At 44.5% G+C, this 27,377-nt stretch overlaps 1 protein-coding gene across 1 annotated transcript in view; it reads right to left on the bottom strand.

Moving 5' to 3' along the window:
- PRRC2A (proline rich coiled-coil 2A) overlaps positions 1–27,377 on the bottom strand; it is a 3,202,076-nt gene that overhangs the window by 415,818 nt on the left and 2,758,881 nt on the right. Inside the window, exon 29 of the mRNA XM_044082142.1 lies at positions 13,676–13,904. Within this exon, the coding sequence (XP_043938077.1) occupies positions 13,676–13,904 (229 nt within the window). The remainder of the gene's footprint in view (positions 1–13,675; positions 13,905–27,377) is intronic.

The raw sequence follows: 27,377 nt of genomic DNA, 5'->3' as shown, positions 1-27,377 counted from the left end.
ATATTTCCTGCAGGACTCCCTTATGGGGATGTGCAGATAAGCTTCTTTTAAGTCTAGGATGACTAACCAGTCATCCTTGGCTAGCACAGGAAGAGCTGTTGCAGTGTAAGCATTTTGAATTTTGGGACCACCAGAAAGGTGTTGAGAATTGACAGATACAGGATAGGGCACCAAGAGCTCTCTTATCTGGGCACCAGGAACAGCCTGGAGTAGAAACCCTGTCCCCTTTGATCTACTGGAACAGGCTGAATAGCCCTGACATTGAGAAGGGAAAGCACTTGTTTTTGAGCCTCTGCCCACTGGTTTGGAGGAAGGTCTGGCAACCCGCTTGGGGTTGGCAGTGAGTGGAAGTAGAATCTGTATCCCTGGGATACAATGTTTAGAACCCATCGGTCCTGAGTAATGGACATCCAGTTTTTTGCATGAAGGGCGAGTTTCCCTCCAAGTGGTGCAAGTACTTGGGGCATGGCTGGGAAGGATAACTGAAAAGTCATTGTGAACTTTTTCCATATGGGGGTGGCTTACCACTCCCTGATTTAAAGGTGGGAGCACTTGATTGTTTAGATCTCTGCATACCCTGAGACTGTAGTCTTGGTGGTCTGTTTCCCCTGGGTTTGGACTGAGAAGGCCTGGGAGGGACTGGAAAGGACCAGTTTTTAGAAGGCCAGTGCCTACTGAATCTAGGTGGCTGCACCTGTAAGAAATCTTTCACAGTTTGGATAGATTTATCTTTTTCTTCCATCTTTTTAAGAACAACTACTGCTTTTATGCCAAACAAATTTAACTGATTTAATGGAGCATCTAGTAATTTTGCTTGGACATGGTTTGGCAAGATTTGTTCCTTCAGCCAAGCATGCCTTTTCATTACAGACACAGTAACAGCAGCCCTGCAAGATGCTTCTAAGGCATCAAACCCACACTGCAAAGTATGTTTACTAACTTGGTTTGCAGAATGCATTAACTCTTGTAAATCTTTATTTTCTGCACAATCTGGAAGTAGCACCATTTTTTGTTTAATTAGTTCCATAATATGTTGCTGGTACTTCAACATGTGAAACTGGCAATTCAAAGCCCTGATGGTAAGAGTTGCAGAGGTATATACCTTCTTGCCCCATATGTCTAAAGCTCTAGAATCTCTGTCTGATGGGGTAGGATTTTTGGCTGTAGTAGCCTTAACGCCTTTAGGTCCCTGGGAAATGGTCTCTGGATCCGCAGTAGGATTCTTAGAGAGAAATGTATGAGAATCAGGTACTCTGTAGTACCGGTCAGGTTTCCTAGGGGCTGGTGGTAAAGTGTCGGGAGTAAGACTGGATTCCATGAAGACATCATCTACAATATCCAGGACAGGGGGTATAGCTAGAGGCCTGTGCTGAGGTAAATCTAAAAATTCTCCGAGTCTCTTTTTGTACTGAGGATAGTCCTGGCATTCCCAACGGAAATGCTCTCTTAAAGGTATGCAAGGTTTCACCAAAAGAAAAATCCTCTGGAGGGGAAGTAGAGGGAATGAAATCCTCTGAATCCTCATAGGTAGAGAAGGGTATGTCCTGGTAATCAGAAGGGTCAGAGTCATCAGACTCCTGGTCTGTAGAATCAGAAGGAAATTCAATTCTTTGTCTTTTAGCAAGGGAAGTCTGGCTTCCCCTAATTAGAGTAATAAGGTCTTCAGCCACTCCACACATTTGTTTTTGTGGCATGGGAGCTTGAGCATGCGCTTTGGTCGTCTGTTTTCTAGGCATAGTGCGAACTCTGGGCCTGAGAATCTCGGTAGTATTATCCAAAAACGAAGTTGTCGGTTTAATACGAACATCAGTAGGTCAAAATACACCCTCAGAAGCCGGTGCCTGCATAGCGGCTCGAGACCCATCCAAGGTAGAGACATCAACAGGTTCCATAGTCGAAGAAGCATCTCGCAACATACCAGATTCCGAATGGGTCTCAGCAGAGGCCTGCGAATCTGTATAAGCGGGTATCAGGGGCTGCGAAGGCACCTCATTGAGTACTGGCAGACTGGCGACTAGCTTAATGGAAGCATCGTCTGCAGTTTTGGACATATGCAGTCTGTCTCTCTTTATCCTTACGTTTTTTCGGAAGATCAGTAGTCGGATGGCTTATCGAAGCCATTTCGGAATACGGAGAATGAGAGCGAAAGAATTTAGCAATAAAGATAGCCCGACTATGAATAGTTTGGGCATTAAACAAGGCAAAAAACCGACAGCCAGGGATGTCGTGGTCTGGGCCTAAACAAATGACGCAGTAAGAATGAAAATCTCTGTGAGGTATTTGTTTTCCACAGGCAAGTCAATTGTTAACTTTTTCTGACATTGGTTAGAGCAAGAAAAAAGGATCCCCAATGGGGTACTTAGCTTTAGAAGACTTCAGGTTTGAAACTCGAAAAATGAAAATTTCAGTTAGCGGCCGACCGGCACTTAACTGCTTCTGCTTCAGGCTGCTCCACGGCAAGAAAGAATGATGTAATGGCATCGGCTGCATGTTTTATACCCCTGACAACCTGACGTCATGAAAGAGGCGACAGCATCCGATGCAGAAATCTCAAGACTCTGGTATTCGGGCCGACTGAGGGCTACCTGCAGGCAGCTAACCCAAGTTTGATGACTGCAACAGTGAAACACCAAGAACATCAGTGGTGTTGTCTGTAAACCACCTCAGCACCCCTGGAATAAGTATGAGTTTGAAGATTTTCAAAGCAAAATTCAGTGCTTTCATTTCTTTTACACTATGTTCCTTTGCCTGTGTGGAAGACCACACATCCCTGACCCTCCAGGATAGTAGAGTCATGCCGCAGCCTGTGTCCGAACCATCTGTGTATAATTCTAGGGAAGGGAGGGGGTGGCTGCAGGGGGAGACCAGGATTTTTTGGTTACCTGAAGTATCCACCAACCCAACTCCTTTTTTATGCAGGGTAGGAGTGGAATCATGCAATCCATTGGTTTGGAGTGTTGCATCCAAAGAGTCTTTAGAACCCACTGAATTTTTCTCATGTGCAGTTTGGCCCAGGGGAGCACATGGATAGTGGATGCCATGAATGCCAAGGGGGACAGAAAGTCCCTGGGCAGTCATAGATTGTAGGGGTAAAATGCTCTGAAAGTAAGAGGTGAGGAACAGCACCTTTTTGTTGGGTAGGGAAACTACCATCTTGTTTGCTTGGATCCTGCAACCCAGAAAAATGTGGTCTTGTGAAGAGGTCAGAAATTACTTCTGAAAGTTTATAGTGAATCCTAGAAGTTTATAGTGAAGCCTAGACTCACTAGAAGGGAAATGGTGAAGGAAAGAGACTCCTGAAATAGATCTGGTGACTGGGCTTGAATAAGATCATCTAAATATGGGAAGATCTGAATTCCCTACAGTCTGCCGAATGCTATGAAAGGAGCCAAGCAGTTTGTGAAGACCCTTTGTGCCATAGAGAGACCAAATGACAAAGCACAGAACCGAAAGTGAGAGGAAGCAACAGAAAAACGTAGACATTTCCTGAACTGAGGGTGAATGGGGATGTGAAGATAAGCATCTTTGATGTCCAATGAGACCATGAAAGCTGGGGGAAGAAGGAGAGGAAGAAGAGAGGAGAGCAAAGTCAGCATCCGAAAGGATCAGACTTTCAGAAAGGTGCTTAGGTGGGAAAAGTCCAGAATGTATCTCCAGAGGCCATCCTTCCTTGAAACCAAAAACATCCTGAGTAGAACCTTTTCCCTTGTTGAGCAGAAGGGACCTCTTGAATAGTTCCCTGAGAGAGAAAATCCAAAATTACCTGAGGGAAGAGGGAAGAGGGCCAGTTGAGCCTTTGGTGGTTGTGAGATGCCTCTCAAGGAAGGATAATTTTCCCAAACCATGAAATATCCTCTCTAGATAATGGAGAGGACTCGAGTCCTGGGTGATCCAATTCCAAGTCACGAGAGAGAGAAAGATGAGGGGACAAGTGAGTGGATGGCTTAGATTGGTACTGAAAGGGCTGTTTCTGAACCGGAGTGGAAGAGGCAGATTTAGAAGAAGCTCATTTCCTTGGCATGACAGGTTTCCTAATAAAGGCAGGCTTTTGATGGATAGTTCCTTTGGAACCTGGAAACAGGAGAAACCAGGATATGCTTTAGGTCCCGCAGCGCCTTACCTTTCTTCTGTGAAGATTTGAATAGTTCTGCAGCCGAGCTACCAAATAAGCTTTTAGTATCCAGAGGGCATCCATGAGTTTGTCCTTAAAGTCATCAGGCAAGCGTTGTAACCTGAGCCAAGAAGATCTCCTTAAAACTGACCCAGAAGCCCCTGCCCTAGCAGAGGCATGTGCAGATATAACTGCACTTGATGGAATGCTTCGTAACCTGGGCAGAGGAGTTGAGAATGGCTGCCAGTTTTGCCTTGGCAGGAGAATCTGGAAGCTCAGAAAGGAGTTTCCCTGCATCAGAGAGGAGACCCAGAAAGTATCTGGCCATGTGAATCTGGTAATTAATTGCCCTGAAGGCCACGGTAGCAGAGGTGTAAATCTTTCCCCAGTCTCTCCATAACCTTGCTTTCTATCATAGGATAGTAAGGAAGTAAGATACAATAACTTGAAGGCCTTATCAGCTGAGATAGAAATGGTAGCTGGGTCTGCAGATGGAGCATTAAAGAGAAACTTAGCATCCACAGGAACCTTGTAGAACCTGCCTGGGTGCTTGGGCGCAGGAGGCTGAGAATATGGGGACTTGGAAGCAGCAGTAAATGGATCCAGGAAGGCTGGCAGAACTGGGGGACTAACAGAGGGTGATGGAGAATCCATCTGCATGAGGTCATTATACATTTTTTGAATATCTGAGACTTGGCAGCAGTCCCATTTGAAAAATTCTTTCATTTTTTGGATAGTTTCTCCAAAGGAAACATCCTCCCCAGGGAAATCTGTACCTTTAAATTCCTCTTCTGGGGAGGCATACCCTAAGGGTGAAGCTATCTGGGTGGAATAGGCTAATGACTCATCTTCAGAGGATTCCTCCTCATCTGAAGAGGAGTCTGCAGCTGTCCGCGAATGCAGTGGAGGGAGAGAAAATAACTGCAAAGGGACAGAGGAAGGTGAGGACTGCTGCAGGGCCATGAAGCCACTGAAAAGGCTTTGGGAGAAAGCCTGTCAATCAGGGGGTGTTCTGATGGAGCAGAAGCAACATGCTTAGTCTTCACTTTCTTCTTTCTGGGAGTTTCAATGTGATGGAATGTGGAAGGGCCCAATGTTGGCCTACATTCGACTAGGTCAGTAAGTACATCCTCATGCACAGTGCTTTGAGTGATGCCCCAAGGACCTTCGGAAATAACGAGCCGTGATTCCCCCTTTTCGCCTGAGTCGGATGCCTGCACTTCCCTCTTGGGCATGCTGGTAGATTCCTTTGGGGCTTTCCCCTGTGGTACCCACCGAAGGGACATCCACTGACTCTGGAATGACCTCTAGGCCTACATCAGCCTCGGAAGAGACACCAGAAAGAGAGGGCGCATTTGGTAGATCAGGCCGAGATTTCTTGGCCTTTTTAGTGGCAAGTCCGAAGGACCCAACGTCACCTCCATCTCCCGTGCCAGGCGCTTAATACGCTGGTTCTCCAAGTACAATTTTAGTGAAGCTAGATGACTCAGAGTTTTGTGGACGAATGACTTACAAATATCACAGGTGCCATGGCAGTGATCTGCGTCTACACAGAACAAACAGATTGTGGGTGTCTCAATGTGGAATCTACCTTTCACACTGACACGTGCCCTTCCTAGCTGACATGAAATTGCTCCACAAATAAGCAGTAGCAGAAACCAGGAAAATTAGAAATGAAACCCCCCCCAACAGGGTAAATATCTGAACCATGGTTCAACACTAACTTGGTAAGCAAACATCTGGAGCAGGTGATTGGACAGGTGGTAGAAAAGTTTTGAGGCTTGTGTGTGCTGACATCTGCTTTACACCAGACGTCCCTTTACGACTGACATAAGCGAGAGGATGCGCTGCGTCGCACATACCTAGCAATAGCATGCAGACTTCTGTATACTGGGCAGATGTACAAGTTAGCCAGATGTGAACTCCCATATGTGATGAATACTGCAGCATATGATTAGAAGGACATCAAATGTGTTTTTATGGTTTTTCAAATACATTTTATGTCACTTGGACATCACAGCAGCATCTGAATGTTCAGCAGGATAGTCTAAGCAATCTAAACACCGGGAGCTACAGCCCCATTAGCCTGAGGAGCCTGGTCTGCAAGGCCATAGAATGTATCATCAAGGAACTCAAACAAAGACATTGAAGATCTCCAAACTCTGGAACCCACACAGTTCGGGTTTGTAAAAGGCAGATCATGTCTCCTAAACCTGATAGACTTCTTTGAAGCAGTCACTAAAGCCATAGATGAGGGTAAGGTAGTTCAAACAGCCTATCTACATCTCGCCAAGGCGTTTGACACCATCCCCCACTCTGGAATTATAGATAAACTCACTAAACTAGGTATAAATCCCTATGTCACAAGATGGGTTGCCAACTGGCTTACTGACAGAACCCACACTGTGAAAGTAGCAGACTCCAAATCAGACTTCAGACCAGTGACAAGTGGAGCATCACAGGAATCAGTCCTGGGTCCTCTCCTGTTTGGTATCTACTTCTCTGAAGTACAGGCTAACACAGGTCTTTGGCTAACTAAGTTTGCAGATGACTGCAAAAGTACAGTTTTGTACCTACCATAAATGTAGATGTCCGAACTGGATAGCATCTGCAGTCATAACAACTGGGTTGTCCTGTCGTCATGCAGCCCTTCAGTTGGCCGGATTCCAAAGTCCGGGTCCGGCTTCGGCTGATGTCGCACTTCACCCGACGTCATCTCTGCTGGTCTCCGGGTATAAAAGCATCAGCTGACGCCATTTTCTTCAGTGTTTCTTGCCCCAGATGCCAGTTGCCCTTCCTGGAAGGCTAATTTTTGGATAAATGCCAATGTTTCCAAAAGGATAGAAGGCAACTCAAAAAATAAGCATGTATGTACATATATACAAACAAATACACCATAAGAGACTCCCCCCACTAGCTAGCTATTTGGAGGGTAAATACCCTAGGAGTACCACAGAGGGGAAGGAGGGAGGGTAATCCTGACTGCAGATGCTATCCAGTTCGGACATCTACATTTATGGTAGGTACAAAACTGTACTATGTCCTTCATGGATGCATCTGTAGTCATAACAACTGGGTAGAATACCATAGCCAACTATGGGAGGAGGAAACAAATTAGATTATGGTGTGGTTAGGATCCCTTGCAGCACAGCAGTGGCAAACCCTGCTCGGGATCTGGAGTACAAAGGTAAGTTATAATGCTTGGCAAATGTATGCACGGAGGTCCAAGTAGCCGCCTCAATAATGTCCTTGGTTGCCACTCCTCGTAAGAAGGCTGTGGTAGTGGCTGTTGCCCTTGTAGAATGAGGCCTTATGTTCTGTGGGATTGGTTTTCCATGGAAGGAGTAACAGAATCGTATGCAATTTCCTATCCATTTGGAGATTGTCTGTTTGGAAATAGCTTTTCCTTCCCTTCCTGTTGCATAGGCTACAAAAAGCTGGTCAGTTTTTCTGCTATTTTTTGTTCTGTCCAGGTAGTAGCGTAACTGTCTATGTACATCCAAGGAATGCAGCATTCTTTCCCCTCTGTTTTGTGGGTTGGGAAAGAAGGTAGGTAGGTGGATTGCCTGGTTTAAAGACACTCTGGATATCACCTTAGGCATAAACGTAGGATTAGTCCTCATGGACACACTATCTTGGTGGAAGATTAGGAAGGGCTGTACTGCCATTAAGGCCTGAAGCTCAGAGACCCTCCTTGCTGAGGTTATTGCCAGTAGGAAAGCAGTTTTCCACGATAGATGCTGTAGGTCCGCTGTAGCTGCTGGTTCAAAAGGTGCGAGTGTCAATTTTTCTAGCACAAAGTTCAAATCCCAAGCTGGCAATGGTGGTTTCCTTGGAGGTTTTACATTCTTGATTCCTCTGAGGAACTGCCTGAGTAAAGGATGTGAAAAGACAGGTGGATCAAAGCTGTATTCTGCTGAAATAGCTGATGCATGTATCTTGATGGAGGAATAGGACAGGCCTGTATGTAGAAGCTCTGCCAGATACTCCAGTATGTTAGGCATATCTATAATTGACACATCTTTTCCTCTTTCGGTGCTCCAAATGACAAACCTTTTCCATTTTCCTGCATAGTTCCTTCTTGTTGAAGGTCTGCGGGCTTCAAGGATAATGTCTTTAACCCTTTGGGAAAGTTCTGGGTTAGTTGCTGCTATGTGATGTTCCATGCAGTCAGTTGCAATGTTTTTAGATTTGGATGCATGATGCTGTAGTTGTTCTGAGTTAACATCAAAGGCATCAGGGGTATTGGCCACATGTTGTCCCGAGACATGCTCCTCAGCAATGGGTACCAGTGTTGTCTTGGCCAGTTTGGAGCTATCAGGGTTATCGTTGGACGTTCCTCCTTGATTTTTAGTAATACCTTGTGTATCAAGGAAAGAGGTGGAAATGCATATGCTGTTAGACCTTTCCAGCTGAAGGAGAGCGAATCCACTTTCCATGCAAGTGGGTGGAATGTCCTTGTGCAGAATTTTTTGAGCTGGTGATTGAGAGGGGAAGCGAATAGATCTATCTGTGGCCTTCCCCATTTCTTTGAGATGGTCTTGAAGATGTCCGGGTGTAGCATCCATTCGTGGGCATCCGATGTGGTTCTGCTCAATATGTCTGCTAGAGTATTGTCCTTTCCCAGTACAAATATTGCCTGTAACTGGATGTTGTAGCTGAGTGCCAGGTTCCAAAGCTCCAAAGTCATTCTGCATAGGGGTATGAATGAGTGCCTCCTGCTTGTTGATGTACCACATGACTGTGGTGTTGTCTGTCCTTATCATCAAATGGCCCTCTTTGAGAAATGGTCTGAAATTTTGGATTGCCAGTTTTACTGCCAGCATTTCTTTTAGGTTGATGTGCAGGTGGAGTTGATCCTGCGTCCACAATCCTTGTATGCATTTGTCCAGCATGTGAGCCCCCCATCCTAGGTCTGAGGCGTCTGTTGTGATGGTCTGGCTTGCTTGATAGCTGTGAAAGGGTAGGCCTGGGTTTGACTGGCATGCTTGCGCCCACCATAGGAACTCCTGTTTTAGGCATGGGATTAGTGGAATTTCTGCTTCTAGGCTGTGCCTGTGTTGGGACCATAGATTCCTTAGGTACCACTGTAGTTTTCTCATATGTAGTCTGGCATGTGGAACCAAGATTATGCATGATGCCATGTAGCCCAAGGCCTGCAGGACTTTTCTTGCTGTTAACTTGTTCTGTTTTGTTAGAGCCAAGAAGTAAAGAGGGATTTCTTTTTGTTTTTCTGCGGTTAGGAATGCCATTTGTTTTACAGTGTCCAATTCCGCTCCCAGGAATGTCCTTGTTTGGGATGGTATCAGCCTTGATTTTTGTAAATTGACTGTGTATCCCAGTGCTTGTAGCAAGTGAATGACCCTTTGTAAATCTGTTGTCAGCTTGCTTTTGTTGTCCCCTTGTAGCAGGCAGTCATCCAGGTATGGGTAAATTTGGATTCCCTGTAGTCTGCAGTGGGCGATTACTGATGCCAGGCATTTTGTGAATACTCTGGGCGCAGTAGATAAGCCAAAGGGCAATGCTGAGAATTGATAATGCTCTGATCCTGCAAGAAATCTGAGGTATCTTCTGCAAATTGGTCGAATGGGGACGTGCAGGTATGCCTCCTTGAGATCTAGAGTTACCAGCCAACAGTCCTTGCCCAGCATGGGAAGAAGTTGCTGTAGGGTCAGCATTTTGAATTTTGGGACAATGATGTATGTATTTAAGGTGGACAGGTCGAGAATAGGTCTCCAACTTTTTTCCTTTCTTGGAACTAGGAAGAGTCTGGAGTAAAATCCTTTGCCTTGTTCTGTTATTGGCACTCTTTCCACAGCTCTCATCTTCGCTAATTGCATTATCTGCTGTAGAGCTTCTGTTTTTTGATTTGGAGGCAGGTTTGGCATTCCTCTTTGACTGGTAAAGTGTGAAAGTGGAACCGTAACCTTGGTCTATGGTTTGCAAAATCCACTTGTCTTTTGTGATGTAGTGCCAGTTTTTCAAAAATAAGGTTAATTTTCCGCCTAATGGGGCTGCTATTTGTTCCCTGGTAGGCGGATGTAGAGTTAAGTCACTGTAATTGTGCTGTTGTAGTGGTAGTGGCTGTGTCTGTGCCTCTGTTATTACCTTGCCACTGTCGTCCTCTGTAGGCACCTCCTCTGGATTGGTTTCTGCCTCTGGAGCGTCTATTCCTGCCCCTTTGGGATCTTGTGGAGTCAGGAAAGGACCAATTTTTGGCAGGCCAGTTCCTGCTAAACCTTGGGGGCTGAACCTGCAAGAAATCTTTAACCGCTTGAACAGATTTTGCCTTTTCTTCCATTTTCTTCATTACCTGCTGGGCAGGTGTACCAAACAAACTGGTCTTATCCATAGGAGCATCTAATAACTTAGCTTTAACATGATCCGTAAGACTTGTTCCTTCAGCCATGCATGTCTTCTTATCACTGTGCCAGTCATGGCTGATCTAAATGAAGCCTCCAGTGCATCATAGCCACATTTTAAGGAATGGTTACTAACCTGTTGTATGTTATTTACCATTTCTAATACATATTTCTTATCTATAGAGTCATCAGAGGATAGTTTTTAGTTAACTGATCAAGCATAAACTCTCGGTATTGTATCATGTGCAACTGACAGTTTAAAACTCTATCTGCGTGCGTAACTGAGCTGTAAACTTTCTTGCACCATCTGTCTAAAGACCTGGCTTCCCTTTCAGAAGGAATAGGGTTTTGCTGTGGTCGAGGCTACTGCCTTAGGCCCCTGGGATATAGTTTCGGGTCTGCAAGTGGGGCCTTGTATAGGTGATGATGAGTGTCAGGTACCCTGTAAAATCTGTCTGGTTTGGCAGGGGCTGGAGGTAAGGAATCTGGTGCAGAGCAGACATCATTAAAAGCATCGTCCACAACAGAGAGAACAGGAGGTATAGCTAAGGGCCTGTGTTGTGGAAGGTGCAGAAAAGTCCTAAGTCTTTTCTGGAATCTGAGAAATCCTGTTGCTGCCATTGGAATTGTTCTCGCATGGCATGTAAGGTTTCCCCAAAGGAGAATTCTTCTGGTGGAGAAGCAGCTGGAATGGATTCTTCAGCATCTGAATCTTCATAATTGGAGAAAGGAGCCTCTGGCTGGTCTGTAATATCTGAGTCATCCGCAGAATCATCAGAGGACACAGGCTCGGGGGGCTCTGCCCTAGGTCTCTTCTCAGGGGGCTGAGAGGCCCTGTCTGGGTGAGATTGAGATCCCCTAATTAAGGATATTAAATCTTCTGCCAGAGTAAGCATTTGTGAACTAGAAGTAGGCCTGGTTGAGGGGGGTTTAACAGGCACTGATTTAGTAGACTTGGCTGCTTTAGCCCTGGCAAAAGCCTTAATGGACATGGCTGCAGGAGGCCTAGCAGCACCACGTGCTGGGGTAGAGACATCCAAAGGGATGGTGTCTGATAATTCACTAGAAACCACTGTAGTAGGTAAAATTTCAGAGGCTGATTCAAGTAAGTTAGCAGGAACCTCAGAAGTAGTCAAAGATTCAGCTGTGCTTTGATCAGTTTTCTCGGTTTCGGCCGAAACCGAGACACTCGCGGTTTGCTTAACCATGGTTTCGGCCGAAACCGTGGACCGCGAGTGTCGGTCTTTTTCTTTGCGTTTCTTAATTTGGGTAGTCGGAGGATCCGACGGCATAATGTACGCAAAATCTGAACCGAAAAACTGTTCAGCAAACTCCGACCGACGCCTAAGCGTTCGTCGGTTGAAGGAAGCACAGGCCGAACAGGCTGCTACGTCGTGGTCTGGGCCTAAACAAGGCAAACAGTAAGAGTGGAAATCTTTATGAGGTATTTGTTTCCCACAAGTTAAACAGTTATTGACTTTTTCTGACATCGGCTGAGGCAAGAAAGAGTCCCCAACGGGGTACTTAGCTTTTAGAAGTCTTCGAAGTAGTATTCGGTAGTAGTAATCTCTGGATCCGACCGACCGGCACTTGCGAACAGCTTCTGCTTCGGGCGCCACGCGGCAAGAAAGACTGAAGAAAATGGCGTCGGCTGATGCTTTTATACCTGGAGACCAGCAGAGATGACGTCGGGTGAAGTGCGACATCAGCCGAAGCTGGACCCGGACTTTGGAATCCGGCCGACTGAAGGGCTGCCTGACGACAGGACAACCCAGTTGTTATGACTGCAGATGCATCCATGAAGGACATCTAGGAGCTATAATCGAAACTCCTAACGACATGGACATCCTACAAAAGGGCCTCACTGAGACAGATGCCTAGTGTCAAAGCCATGGGCTCAAGCTCAATGCCAAAAAGTGCATTGTCATCCCCTTTGGTAAAAAGTCTGTAGCCATGAACTACCACATAGGCGGTAGTCTACTTAACACTTAAAGTGTGATGAGACCTTGGGACACAGGTGGACAAGTAGTCTCTCCTTTGATAATCACATCACCACAGTGGTCAGGAAATCCTTCTACATGGCACACCTCATCACAAAAGGTTTCTCATCCAGAAAAAAAAGAGGTCATTGTTCCCCTCTACTTATCACTCATTAGACCCATTATAGAGTACAATGCCCGTTTTGGTATGTACCTCACAAGACAGCTACAACTGGAAAGGCTGCAGAAATACCTCACAAAGAGGATTACTGACCTCAAACAGATGCCCTACGCAGACCATCTCAAAAAACTCCAGCTTTACTCTGTTGCATATATTGCCTACTCAGACGCGATCTCTGCCTAACATACAAAGCTATGTCAAACCCAGAGCTGTTGGACATGCACCACTTAAAGAAATCCCAATCCATCCGAGCTACACACTCTAGGGACCTAAACCTTGTCACCACAATAAACAGAACATGCTGGAGGGATAGATTCCTGTCCCAGAGACTTCCCATACTCTGGAACAGACTACCTATGTCAAACAGAGCTTCTCATTAGCACTCTTCAAGAAATATCTTGATGATTGGATGGGTAATAGGAAATTCACCCCAGGGATCACATCTGTGGCTCTGCTTAACAGGGGCACAGTATAATAATTTTCTTGGGTGGCGAAAGCCAGGGTACCTTTTTGGCTAGGCTTGTATAGGCCCTAGGGTCAATAGCCTAGTACCTACCTATGAAATTGTTACGTAGACTACCTCCAGGAGCAATGTGAAACACATGATATGCAGATCTTTTAGTTAAGCAGTGATATGTAAAAATATAAACATCTCATACACTACAATGACAAGGAGAAATACTAATTTATCTTTGAATTTCTCACAGTAAACAAGAGGAAGCTTGTACACACCTTTGACTGACATGAAGCTATTTTTCAGAATCAACTCAACAGCTATAATGTCTAAAGCACGGGCAACTCTATAACAAAACTGCTTTCTTGAGGAGAGCTACAAGCCAAACAAAACAAACTAAGAAGACAATGATGGTGAAATGACATGGTACCGTGCAGGAAATAGAAACACTCTTCCACTGAGCAAGACAACTGCACATTATAACTTGAAACACTCAACCAGATAAACACTTGGGATACGTTACTAAATTAAATTTGCCTTTTCAATTTTCCTTTGGGCCAGAGAGAACAATCACTTACAAATCCTTACCTGCATGAACTGCGAATCTGTTATCTGTGTTCCACACAGGGAAGAACTGTAAATAAATGGTGGTGCCTGATAAAGCAGTCCTGCTTGCATCTTTGTGAAGTCTGCAGTTTGCATAGCTTGGTATTCCAAGTATTGTCCCTTCACCATTGCTCCAGACAGCAAGGCAGCACTGGGTAGCATTGCAGCAGTGGCAGAAGCCAGGCCTGACTGGGTGTACATCTGCTGAGATCTAAGAAAAGAGCGGAGTATTATGACTCTGCATTTGAAAGCATTTTAATACACACTGCAGGATGGAGACTTGTACCAATTCAACTGGCAGGCATACGGTCACTGAGCTAAAAGGACATTAGGTCATTATATACTATGCTGTTAAAGCCTAAACATTAACTATAAATATGTAAATAAAGCACTTTTTCAAGCAGGCATATGTGAATGAATGTGTAAAACGATTGAATGATGAGAAGCTGGAGAGGCAAGGAATAGTTTGTCTACAATTCTGGAGAAAAACTGCCTGCAAAAGCAGAAATTAAACTTTTCTATGCATTATGAAAAACTACACAACCAACAGTTCAAAATACTGTTTTCATAAAAGGACTCAACTCACTAAAATAAATTACAATTTTAACATGCAAAATTAAAAAAAAAAAGTGAATGCGCAGACCTTCAAACAAAACAGCCACTAAAAAATTACAATGATGACTTTAGTAAAAAAAAACAATTTCAACAATACCTTCAGTAAGATACTGTTGTCTTGCCAGGCCAATTTCCTTTGTCAAGCTACATAGTACACAGTGAGGGACTGCTAAAAAGCCTGCACAGCTAGGTAGTGATTCACAGAAGCAGGTAGCACTGTAGATCAATCAGGAAAACAGTGCTAAGATGGATATATAAATAAGCATATAATGATATGCAAATGAAGACCTTACATCTTGAGTGCATAATGAGATGCAAACAATGGCTGCTGAAAGCAGGTTGTGGTTTATAGTTGTCAGATATGAAGAGGCACAAGTAGCTGCAAATGAGAACAGAGGCAAAATGCATTCTGAAACTTTTAGAGATGTATCTGACAAAAATTAGAGCAGCTGCAGCTGTCACATCCGTGCACTCAGGTCACTGGACCAAAAGTACTAGTATGACTCAGTCATAGTCCATGTGGGTGTATATGACGTAAGACATACCTCCCTAGACTATACGAAGAGACATTATAGGCTGGTATAAGCTTAGCACTGTGCAGAATTCTACCTTCTCCAGGGATGATGCCACAAAACGAACAAATGATTAACTAGTAATTGGCTTAGGAGTGCAAGATCTGTCAACATGGAAGCAGATGATCAAATACCGCACTTCTTTGCCAGGGATGGTCTGCACCTCTACCCCTGAATATTAGCTAAAAACATAATTCTTCAGCATAGTGCCTTTTTTAGGCAATGCCAAAATGACAATCCTTCCAACATAGCAAATCAAAACCAAGAAAAACTGAAGGTGTTACTAATCAATGCTAAGAGTTTAAACAAGAAACTCCATTCCCTACAAGCTCTGCTCACCTTAAAGAATGCCGACGTCTGTACAGTCACAGAGACATGGTCTAAAGCCGCGGACAGCACCCCTTCAAAGGGAGGCTATAATACCTTCTGCACATTTAGGCCAACTACTACTTGGGCTGGGACTAACGGCAGTGTCATCTCAATATACATAAAAATAAATACACCTTCAGGTAGGTCAAACAGGATAATGCACTTGAGATTCTTCTTGTTCAAATCAGCATAGGCAAAATCCCATACCACTTCTATGCAAACTACAGGTATCCCTTATAAACCAGGAAACCCATAACACATACTTAAGTTTACTGGAGATGTTCACCATCCAACCCAACACTGTATTTATGGGAAACTAACTTCCCCACTATTAAATGGGAATCATACAAGACACCAGAATGTACAGGCACAGAAATTCCTGGACTTTGTGAACACACACCGTCTGGACCAGACTGTCAATACTCTGACCAGGGGTGCAAACATAGTGCATCTGTTTCTCAATCTGCACAGGCTATAGTGTAATGTCCTCTTTGGTAAGGTCAGACCACAAAATGGTCTCCTTTGAAGTAAAAAATAAAACCCAGAAATATAACTAACCCTGGAATGTTCAGGAACTCCTTAAGAAAAACATCTTACTATTAAATGATGACTCTGCAAAATTTTAACAACCCCTAAACCTTGAGAACACTGCTGCCTGTGCAGAAGTGCTCACAGAAACTCTATATAGGTATGTTAATAGCTGCACAGCGGTAGCTGTACCAATCATGTTGTTGTTCAGAACTAAAAAACATAGCCACCCTAATGGAAAATCATCAGTAGGCTGTAGAACAGAAGAAAGACAATTGTGACAAAAATTAGGATGTAGCAATCAACAGGATAAAAACACTCTCATTAAACTAAAAACTCAGGTGGCAAGAAAAAGTCTACCAAAGTCAAATTTGTGGTAGATCTGGCCTCCCAGTCAGACGACATCCACAAGACATTCTTTAGTAATGTCTGCAACCTCAAAGGCAATACACAATTGCGTGCAGAGCCCATTGTTAATGGAGCCATCTACAATGAGCCAGAAAATATTGCAAACCTACCGAAAAACAAGTTCAGCACTAACTTTACCAACCTCTCCCCTCCAGCCCCCCTCAGGAAATACCACTGAGTACAACTCCAACAGCTATCACTAGGAAACGGGCCCTCAATGATATCCCTAAGGTCAAGAACACTGCATCAATGGGTCCCGACAATATCCCAGACTGCTTTCCAAATAGCATGAAAAAGACTAATCCGGCCCTCTGGAATCGCTATTTAACCATAGCCCCCAAGCAGGTTTCTTGCCTCATGAATGCAGAATGGCAACAGTCATCCCTCTGCACAAAGGTGGGGTACCTGTGGAGCCTGGAAACTAAAAACAGTACAGTTACCTAAACTTACCATAATAGTAGTTGTTCAAATGATTACTGCTTCAGTAATCTTAAGTTATACAGGCTATATCCTGGAAAGGATACAACAGTCAGCCAGCTTTCAAAGTATCAAGGTACCTTCAAATGTGCCCAAACCATTACTCAGATAACAGAGACAGGGAGGCTCAGCCCTGAAAGGACAATGCTAGAAACAATAAAAAAATAGAAGTCCACAGCCTGGCATTAACAATACACCAAAAAATAAGGATGATGGAGGGAGCAGCTACTGCAGCAGAGATCATGTGAACATTTACAGTTACAATAAATTTACTTACACAATTACACAGTAGCCCAAGACACATGGACAGATTACCATAGCTTACAAAATTTGGGAGGTTGAAGGGGGAAGAGTCCAGGAGCCCCTAGAGAATGGTCCTAGCAAGGGCTGAGCTAGACAGAGAAGGAATCAAGCTTGTAAAGCCCTTGTAAAAGTACGTCTAAAGGACCAAGATACTTCTAGAATCCAACCCTTTCCAGAATGCCATAGATAAAGCCGATTCCATGGTAGAGTGGACCTTGACCCTGCCAAGAATAGTTTTATGGTAAGCATAACAAAAGATAATAGCCTTAGACAACAATTTGGAAATAGTCTGCATTGACACAGGTTGTCCCTTCTTACCTTCCCAAGAACTGAAGGGATCCAAAGATCTGAAAGATTTAGTTCTGTCAAGACAGTACCAGAGTCATCAGTGGTCATCAAAGGTATGGAGTATCCCTTCTTCCTCATTTTAAGATCAGGTAACACAATCGGGGAAGGGATAGTTTAGCTTAAAGTAAACACAGACTCCACTTTGTTTTATGCCTAGAGATTGGTTCACCAAGAAACCCTATGTGGAAAACAAGCCAGGGTTAACTCGCTATAAGACCTTGCAACTCAAGATACTTTTCTTGTATAAGCTAGAGCAACCGGTAAAACTGCTGTTCATGTTAAGAAACTCACATCAGCCAGATTCACTGGTACAAATGGAGCAAGTGTTAGCTTTGCTAGCACAAAATTAAAATGCAAAGAAGGGACTGCCAGTTTTCTTGGAGGCCTTTTAAGCAAAAACATCTTACCATGAGAATGGCTTGAAAGAGGAGGATCCATGGGCAGACATCATGAAATGGACCACAGAGGAACCTTGGAGGAGGAGTAAGAAAGGCTACAGGAGAATAACTTAAATATTGTAAAACCTGAGAACTAGCCATGAATGGGTGCTGGTTACGTTCTTGGCACTAACCAAAAAAAAAAAAACTTTTCCATTGCCAATACATAATTTTCTAGTAGCAGGCTTTCTTGCCTCCATTAGTACCTGCTGCACATTCTCAGTAAACAGGTGCCTAAAGGGAATTACAATTCTATCATACTGGCAAGTCAAAGTTGACTGGTGGTGTGGTGTATCAAACACTCCTGATCATGTGCGAGTACATCCATTCTGTCAGGAAGCTGGTGGTAACTGCCCCAGGCCACTTCCAAAAGGAGAAAAAGTACAGTTGTGTTCACTTACCATAATGTAGATGTTAGAGTGTATTCATTGTTTCAGTCTTAATTGATGGGATTTCCTGTCATGGAAGCCTGTGGCTGGCCCGACCAGAGAATTTTCTCCTACCCCTGAAGCAGGGGCACATCCTGACTGACATCAAGGCATCTGAGTAAAAGGGAGTCAGCCGGCTAGATAAAAAGGGAGTCAGCCGGCTAGATAAACTCAGTATTTTCTTGCCACAACAGAAAGGAAGTTCCTAGCAGGTCCCCAAAGTTAAGGGCCTAAGCGCAGAAACTCCAGAATGCAATCCGAATGGAGAAGGGGGGGGACGACAACCTGGAACTAGAGAGAAGAATGCCCACCCCAACCTCACTGGGCAAAAGTGTAGGAAGGGAGGTTAAGAACACTGCAACAGTGACTACACCTGAACATCTACATTTATGGCAAGTGCACAAAACTGTACTATGTTCTTTTGGGATGACTCCCAAAGCTGAAGAGAGGATGGATGGAAAGTTTTTGAAGAGAAAGGATGCCCTGCAAAACAGCAGAGGGAAATCCTGCTCTGGACATAGAGAAGGATGGAATGTGATAACGTCTGGTGAAGGTATGCAAAGAGAACCAAGTAGAGGCTTCTAAAATTTCTTTAATGGCAACCCATTTAAGAACGGCTGTAGATGCAGCAGTAGTCCTAGTGAAGTGAGACTTCAGTGTTTAGTGGCTTCTTTCCATAACGGTCATAGCAAAATAATATACAGTGGGAGATAAATTTGGAGAATGATTGCTAAGAAACTGGCCCCCTTGGAGCTACATGCAAGGCCACAAAAAGGCTAATCAGAATTTCTGACATTTTTTGTTCTGTCCAATTAGTAATGCCATTGCCTGTGCACATCCAGTGTTTGGAAGATCCCCCCCCTGTTTTGAGGGTTAGGAAAGAAAGTAGGCAAGTGGGTGGTCTGGTTTAGAGAGATCTCTGTAACCACTTTGGGCATAAAGGAGGGTTTAGTCCAAACAGAGACTGTCAGGGTGGAAAGTGATGAAAGATTCCACACACAAGGGCCTGAAGCTCTGAAACCCTTCTAGCTGAAGTAATGGCTGGCAAAAAGGCTTTCAGGTCAGGAATTTTATGTCTACTGAGGCAACTGTCTTGAAAGGTGGGAGGGTGAGCTTCTCCAAAATGAAAATGAGATCCCATTGGGGGAACAGGAGGTTTTCTTAGGGGTCTAATGTGAATATGCCTCTCAGGAACTGTTTCATGAGAGGATGGGAAAAAAGAGGGGGTTGAGTAAGCAGATAAAATTCCTGCTTCAGCAACTTCAACTTAACAGGGGAATAAGACAGGCATTTGGCAAAAAGTCCGGATAAATCTGAAAGTATCAGAGACATCTGAGCTTGAAGAGGGCTTTGACCCATTTGCCTGAACCATATAGGTTCATAGGTAGGTACTAGGCTATCTGCCCAAAGGCATTTATAAGCCTAGCCAGAATGTGTTGGCTTTCGCCACCCCCTTAGATTAGTTCCCTGTGCCTCTGTCCAGCAGAGCCATTGAAGTGATCCCTGGGGTAAACTTTCTGTTTCCCATCCAATCATCAAGGTTTCTCTTGAAGAGGTTTAGCGAGTAGCTCTGCCTAATGTAAATTGGAATCTTGTTCTAGAGCATGGGAAGTCTCTGGGACAGGAATCTATCCCTCCAGCACGTCCTATTTATTGTTGTGGTAAGGTTTAGATCCCTGGAGCATGTGGCTCGAGGGGATATGGTTTTCTTTAGGTGGAGTATGTCCATCAATTCTGGGTTGGACAAGGCCTTGTATGTCAGGCAGAGATCACCTCTGAGTAGGCGGTATGCAACAGAGTACAGCTGGAGTTTCTTCAGTCGAGCTGCATAGGGCATCTGCTTGAGGCCAGTGAGCCTCTTGGTGAGGAACTTCTGTGGTCTTTCCAGTTGATGCAGGTGTCTTGTAAGGTACATCCCAAATGGGGCATTGTACTCTATGATGGGTCTGATGAGTGATGCGTAGAGGGGTCACAATGACAGCTTTCGATCTGGATGCAAACCCTTTTATGATTAGGTGGGCCACATAGGATTTTCTAACCACTTTGGCAATGGGATTATCAAAGGAGAGGTTACTATCTACTTGGGTCCCCAGATCCCTCATTACATCTTCCGTATTTAGGGGGCTACCACTTATGTGGCAGCTTGTGGGGTACTTTGTTTTTTCCAAAGGGGATGACTATGCACTTTTTGGCATTTAGCTTGAGGCCATGGTTTTGACACCAGGTATCTATCTCAGTGAGACCCTTTTGGAGGATGTCTGTGCCTGCCAGAGAGTCAATTATAGCCCTGAGAAGTATATGCCGAACAGGAGGGTTCCAAGGACAGAGCCCTGGGGAAAGCCACTTGTAACCAGTTTAGAGTCAGACCTAGCTCCCGCAACTCTTACCATGTGGGTTCTGTCCATGAGCCAGTTGGCAACCCATCTCATGACATAGGGGTTTATGTTCAGGCTGGTGAGCTTGTCTATAATACCAGAGTGGGGAATGGTGTCGAAGGCCTTTTCGAGGTCTAGGTAGGCTGTGTGGACCACCTTTCCCTCGTCTATAGCCTTGGTAACGGTCTCAAAGAAGTCCACCAGGTTTAGGAGGTATGACCTGCCCTTAAAGCTGAACTGGGTAGGGTCCAGTGTTTGGAGGTTTCCTATGTCTCTGTTAATGAGATCCATGATGATGTGCTCCATAGCTTTGCAGACTAAGCTAGTCAGGCTTATAGGGCGATAGTTCCCGGGGTCCATTGTGGCTCCACCTTTGTGGAGCGGAATAACCGTTGCTTTGTGCCACTCTGTGGGCACATAGCCTGTGGACAGGCTGAGTTTAAACGGTGTGTTTAGGTGAGGGGTTAGTTCATCTTTGAGCTCATGTAGGACGCAGCCTGGGACACCATCCGGTCCCATTGATGCTGTGTTTTTGGGTTTGGAGAGGGCTGTTTTAACCTGAGTGTCTGTGATTTCAGGGGCACTACATTCTTCTGGTATAGTTATAGGCCCTTTTGGGGGTGAGAGGGGTGAGGTTTGCACTGAACCTGTCTGCCAGGATGTTGGCTATATCGGTCAGTTCAGTGTATTTTGTGCCATTCTGCACTAACTCAGAGCAGATCTGAGAATTGCCACTTAGATTCTTGACATAGCTAAAGAATGCCTTGTGGTTATCTTTGGATTCCATGGCAATTTTTCTTTCGAAGCTAGCCTTGGATGATTTTATGAGGGAACGTAGTTTCTTGCGGATACTGATCAGGGATGTCTTCCCTTCTTGAGATTTTACTCTTTTCTGTACTAGTTTCCTCCTTCTATTGTATAGCTTGTTTATGGCAGGGGTCCACCAGACTGGTTTCCTTTTCTTGGAGGAGTGTGTCTTGGTTTTGTCTGGGATAGCACGATCCATGCATTCTTGTAGGTGCCCGTGGAGTGCATTAGTAAAGGATTTTGCAGCTTGGACAGCGTTATCCTTTAGCATGGGGGCTTTGAAACTTTCCACCTCGGTCTTAAGTAACGTGAAGTTTACTTTTGAAAAGTTTTTCACAGTGGCTTCTTTGATCGGGGGTGGTGGCGGAATGTGGATATCCAGAGTGATTAGTTTATGGTCAGATCTAACCAGCGAGGGGTTGACCTCAGGTGTGGAACACCGGTCACCCATGTTGGTGATGACCAGGTCCAATATGTTGTCACCTCTGGTGGGGGTGTTGACCAGTTGATCAAGGGTGTTTGAGTTTATAAATTCTAGGAAATGTTGGGCAAGGGAGTTTGTACTGGAGTAGTTCTCCCAGTTAATGTTTGGGTAATTGAAATCACCCAATATCAGGGTGTTTGGTAGGACCTTTATGTTTCCCAGTGTTTCCAGGAATGTGGAGTGGGGGGGTCCTGGGACATGGTGGGTGATGTGTAGCAAGCTATAATTTGAATAGCAGTTTTGCCCGTTGTTAGTTGCACGTGGATGATCTCTGAAGCATCGTGCTGTGCCACTAACCTGGGGGTCTGGGTATCCTTGATGAATAGGAATACTCCCCCACCTTCTATATTTCGGTCCGGGTTTTGTGGCCGAAATGTATGGTATGAGTTGTGGCCTGGTAGTGCTGGGGTGCTTTCTGGAGCCTTAAATCAGGTTTCTGTTACTGCACATATATCGATTTTCTCCACACTAAGGAGTGCCTCGAGTGCATGCATTTTGAGGTTTAGACTTCTGGAATCGAGTAGCATTATCCTCAGTTTTTTGTTACTTGTGTTATTTACAGCGGTGGGTTTGTCTTTTGAGCCTTGCCTAAAAAAGGCACTAGGGGGGTGGCAAGAGCCTTGGCCAGTATTCGAAAGCCTAAGGGTGACAGGTGCAAGCCTGTGGATTGCTTCCATTTGGCAGGGTACGATTTTCTTGTGCTAGGTCTCCTGGCTTCTTTTAGAATATCCAGAACCTGTCTGTCAAGGGATGACCCCTGCCAGGGGGTCAACGTATCATCCACGCTGTCAACTTGAGTGTGTTCAGGTTGAGGTGTATGATGGTGCCCTTGTTTTGTGTTAATAGGTCCACCCGTTGGGGCAGCAACCATGGTTCCTTCTTGCTTAGACGGAGAATTAGAAGATACCAATGTTGCCTTGGCCAATCTGGGGCTATTAGAATGACCATTGGCCCTTCTTCCCTTATCTTCAGCAGTACCTTGGGGATCAAGGGTATTGGAGGGAAGGCATAGAGGAATAGGCCTGTCCAAGGGAAGGAGAAGGTATCTGTCTTCCAGGCTGACCTTGGTTTGGTCCTTGAGCACAACTTTTTCAAGAGAGAGTTTTCTTTGGTGGCAAAAAGGTCCATCTCTGGCACAGCCCATTCTCCAGCAATGATGAGAAAAACTTCTCGATACAGTTGCCACTCGTAAGGGTCTGACAGGCTCCTGCTTAGAGTATCTGCCAGTTGATTTGTTTTGCCTGGAAGGTACTGAGCCATGAGGTGCAGACCTAGGGGGTTTGCAGCTTCTCAAAGGGTTATGGCTAGGTGACAAAGACGGTAAGAGTAAGCCCCCCCCCTGTTTGTGTGCCACATAATCGTGGTACTACCTGTCTTTACTAGGAGTAATCCTGTTTTCCACTGCTCCAGGAGGGCAATCACATCTTTTTGAGCTGCCGTAAATTCTTTTAGGTTGATGTGTTTGCTTCTGAACTGGGAGTCCCATCTGCCCAGAGTCTGTAAGTTGCTGTAGTGAGCCCTTCCAAGCTATTGCCGAGGCATCCCTGGTCAGACTTTGGTCCTGAGGAATAATCCTGAAAGGAAGGCTCAGGTTGAGGGAGCAAGCTCAGACACAGCAGGCAAACTTTCCTGAGATAAGGAAGAAGCTTCACCCTGAAGTTGAGGGAATTGTGAATGTTGGCACCACACATTTCTGAGGTATCACTGTAGCTTCCTTATATGTAGTCTGGCCAGGGAGATCATGAGGATGCAAGAGGACATGTAACCCAATGCTCCAAGGTACAAGCTGGCAGTGAGATGGCTCCTGAGAAAGAGCTTTTGTAAGTACAGTGTTAGAAAGGTAACCTTGTCTGGAGAAAAGAAAGCTTTCTGAAGAAAGAAGCCCAGCAAAGCCCCCAGAAACACAATCTTACTTGTGGCTGAAAAAATTATATGACGTCGTCTTGTTTGTTTCTTGCTGTTACTTGCATTTACATGCATGCATACCACAGTTCATTTAACTAATTATTGTAATCAACTAGTCTTATTACTGTATTGTATGGAGTACAATAAATACACGAAGACAACTCTTTCAGTTAATATGCTTTACTATCACATTTTTCTTTTCAGATCTACAAGCATGCAACACAGATGCTGTCATCTCTCTATGGCAAATACCCAAAGCTTGTTTATGCACAGTCATATTTCTACCAAAAGGTCTGATATTTTTCTCAAAGTCTGATGTAAAACAGTTCTTTGTATAACAGTTTTTCTTTATTCTTCTAATTTATAATTTGTCCTTGATTTAAGTTCGATGGTCCAAGAAAACTCAGTTATCTGAAACGTGGTGTTCCAGCACTATCTGTTGTTCCAACTTTATATTGCTTGATGTTACATCTCTTTACTTTGTTGATGTCCTTCCAGCTGCCATCTGCGCAGTTATTTTTACAGACTGTTTCTCAATAACATACTCCTTTACATGGATGCCAAAAAATCTAACTAAGCTATATATGCTTGCCAGCACACTTGCTATTTTTCTGCATTTTATACTACTTCTAAATTAACCCTTTAAATTTCATATCATTATTGCAGCTTTTATTCAAGCTAATAATCATGCTAGCAATAGTTTGAAAAGACAGTGTATACTAAATAGAACAGAGTATTCTTTCAGTGGCGATAGTCTGAGACTTTTGGGTATTGGTGGTGAAGCCAGGATCTCTTGGGTGCAGAGCAAATCAGTAAGTTTTTCTAGCTTTTCTTGTTTGAGGAAATCATCTAAGTGGTAAATCTGAATGCCCTTTGACCTGCAAAAGACTATCACATGGGCTAGGCATTTTGTGAACACCCTTAGTGCAGTAGACAAGCCAAAGGGCAGAGCACAGAACTGATGATGTTTCACATCTGCTCTGAAGAGTAAGAACATCCAGTGAGTTTTTTTTTTTTTTTTTTGTATGGGAATGTGTAGACATGCATCCTTCAGTTCTAGGATTACTATGTAGATAATGGGTGAAATCATGGGCAACAATTTTTAAAGGGTTAGCATTTTGAATTTTTAGTGCCTGCAAGAACATGTTCAGCTTGGACAGGACAAGAACAGGCCTCCAGGTACCCTCTTTTCTTGGGATCACAAGTCTTTAGTAATATCCCTTTGCTTGCAATGTGTTTGGTACTGGCTCCACAGAACTGTGGGTGCAAAGGAGCTATATTTATTTTAAGGCCTCTGTTTTTTGATTTGGTGGAATACCTGGAAAACCTGATCGAGTTAAAGGCTGTTTGAATTGAAGTAACCTCTTTTTATGATTTTCAGTATCCCCTGATACCTAGTAATGTTAGTCCAATTTAAGATGATGGACGGCAGGTCCTCCTTAGTCTGAGAGGGGTGGGTAAGGAGGGGTGGGACTTGAAGGATAAGGGAAAGGGAGTCTCATAGTCATGATTGCTCCCTGCTGGGTCCATGTTTTCAGGATCCCACAGGCCTAATGGAATCTGCTTGCAACTGTCTTGGTTGCTGGTGCTGCCTTTGACCCTCTTCCCTTTGAGGTCCCTTATGTCTTGGCTTAGACTGAGAGGCTGGAAAGGACCGGTGTTTGGTAAGATAACTGCAGCTGAAGCATGGTAGTTGAACTTGTTGAACCTGAAAGTCCTTGACCATTTGCATGGACATGCTCTTTTCATCTTTTTAAGCATGGCTTCAGCCTTGGGGCCAAAAATGAAATCTTTGTCCAAAGGAGCATCCAAATGACTGGATTTCACATGTTCAGGTAGGGACTGCTCCCTCAGTCAGGCATGTCTTACAATAATGGTAGCTGTAGCTACTGCCTTGCAGGAAGTTTTCAGACCATCACAGCCACACAGCCACAGTGCAAGGAGTGCTTAGCTACTTGAGAGGAGGAATTGCATAAGTCTATCAGTTCATTGTACAGGGCTTTACTTTCAATTCTCATCTATTTTTGCTTCATCTGCTTTAAACGGTTTCCCGATACTTCACCATACAAAACTGGCAATTTAAGAGACTAGGGTAGCAAAAGTGTAGACTTTCTTTCTGAACCTGGCCAAGACTCTGCTTTCTTTGTCCGTAAGCAGGGGATTTTTGGAAGTACTAGCTTTTGCTCTCTTAGGAACCTGGAGTCATCATTTCAGGGTCTGCTACAGGGTTCTTGAAAAGGTGTTTCTGGGAGACCAGAACTCTCTAGAATCTATCAGGTTTCTGAGGGGCAGGGGGGTAGGGAATATGGACATAAGGAAGAATCCAGCAAATCATTATCATCATCTACTACCTCCAAGACTGGAGCAAGAGGTTTATGCACAGGAAGATTTAGGAATTCACTAACACTCTTCTTGGATTGTGGGTAATCCCGTGCTTCCAATCTGTGGTGTTCCCTCATGGTGTGCAGGGTCTCCCCAAAAGAAATGCCCTGAGGGGAAGAAGATAAAGCAAGGTTCTCATCAGAATCTGAATACACACAGGAAGCAATACATAAACATTCCTCAAAGATGGATTCATCATTATCATCCTCACAGTTAAAAGAATCAGAAGACTCCTAGGGGAATATGTCCCCTTTTCTTTTACCAGGAGAAGATTCAGGGGCAGACCCTGGAAGGGAAAGGCATCTGGATCTGAATATGGTGATCAAATCCTAAGCCAATCTAACTAGGCCCTGTTAATAGGCTTGAGTTTGGGACTGGTAGCCAGAAGACCTCTGCTAGGGCAAGCTGGATGCCACCATTTTATGTGAGGCCTTAGGCTTGGACATAATGGCAATGTCTGCACTGGAGACAGGATGTGAACAGACAGACAAATCCCAGTGACAGTGAATCGAGGAATCTCCTGATGACAAGGGACTCCAGGCACCACTTTGTCAGTTTGGAGAGGTCGCTGGAAGCCAGAAACTTTGAAGTGGCTCTGGACCAAACCAATGAGCTAAGTCCTTTGGCTTGTGCAAAAGTAGAGGGACCCTGCAGAGTATCAGACTCCAAAAATAGGCATTCATAGAGGCCTGTGCCACAACCTCAGTTGTCGGAGGGGACTGCAAAAGCATCTCGCCTTCTCTGATGATAACAAGGCTACGTGGATGGTGCATAAGTGCAACCCAATACCCTACATTTTGGACACTTTTCCTTCTTATGCCTAGAGAGATCAACCTGTGCCTGACGGACAATATTGTACAAGAAGGCCCTAACGACTCAATAAATCTTACCTCTACACTTCATCATTCTACTGTTAAGCCAAGTGTAGAACTGACAGGTATGTCCTGTTCTGGGCCTAAAGAAGTTACACAAAAACAGTGAAGTCTTGGTGTGGTATCTGCATGCCACAGTGGAGACAGTTAACTTTCTCTAACATTAGTCAAGAAACCTATGAAAAGCTCCCCAATGGGGTACTTCGCTTTAGACATCTTTCCCTGGTGCAGACCAACAATGCACTGACAAGCACTCTGCTTTGGGCTTAAACGACAAGACAGAAAGAGTTACGTACTTGCCATAATGATAGACCTGGGATGTCTTTTCATCTAATTCAACATGTGGGTTGTTGGATCCGACCGATACCTTACAC

Source organism: Protopterus annectens, chromosome 9.part0, assembly GCF_019279795.1.
Source record: "Protopterus annectens isolate FY-2018-M chromosome 9.part0, PAN1.0, whole genome shotgun sequence".
Lineage (NCBI taxonomy): Eukaryota > Metazoa > Chordata > Ceratodontiformes > Protopteridae > Protopterus > Protopterus annectens.
The sequence above is the reverse complement of the archived record's forward strand: the minus strand, read 5'-3'. Positions and strand labels throughout refer to the sequence as shown.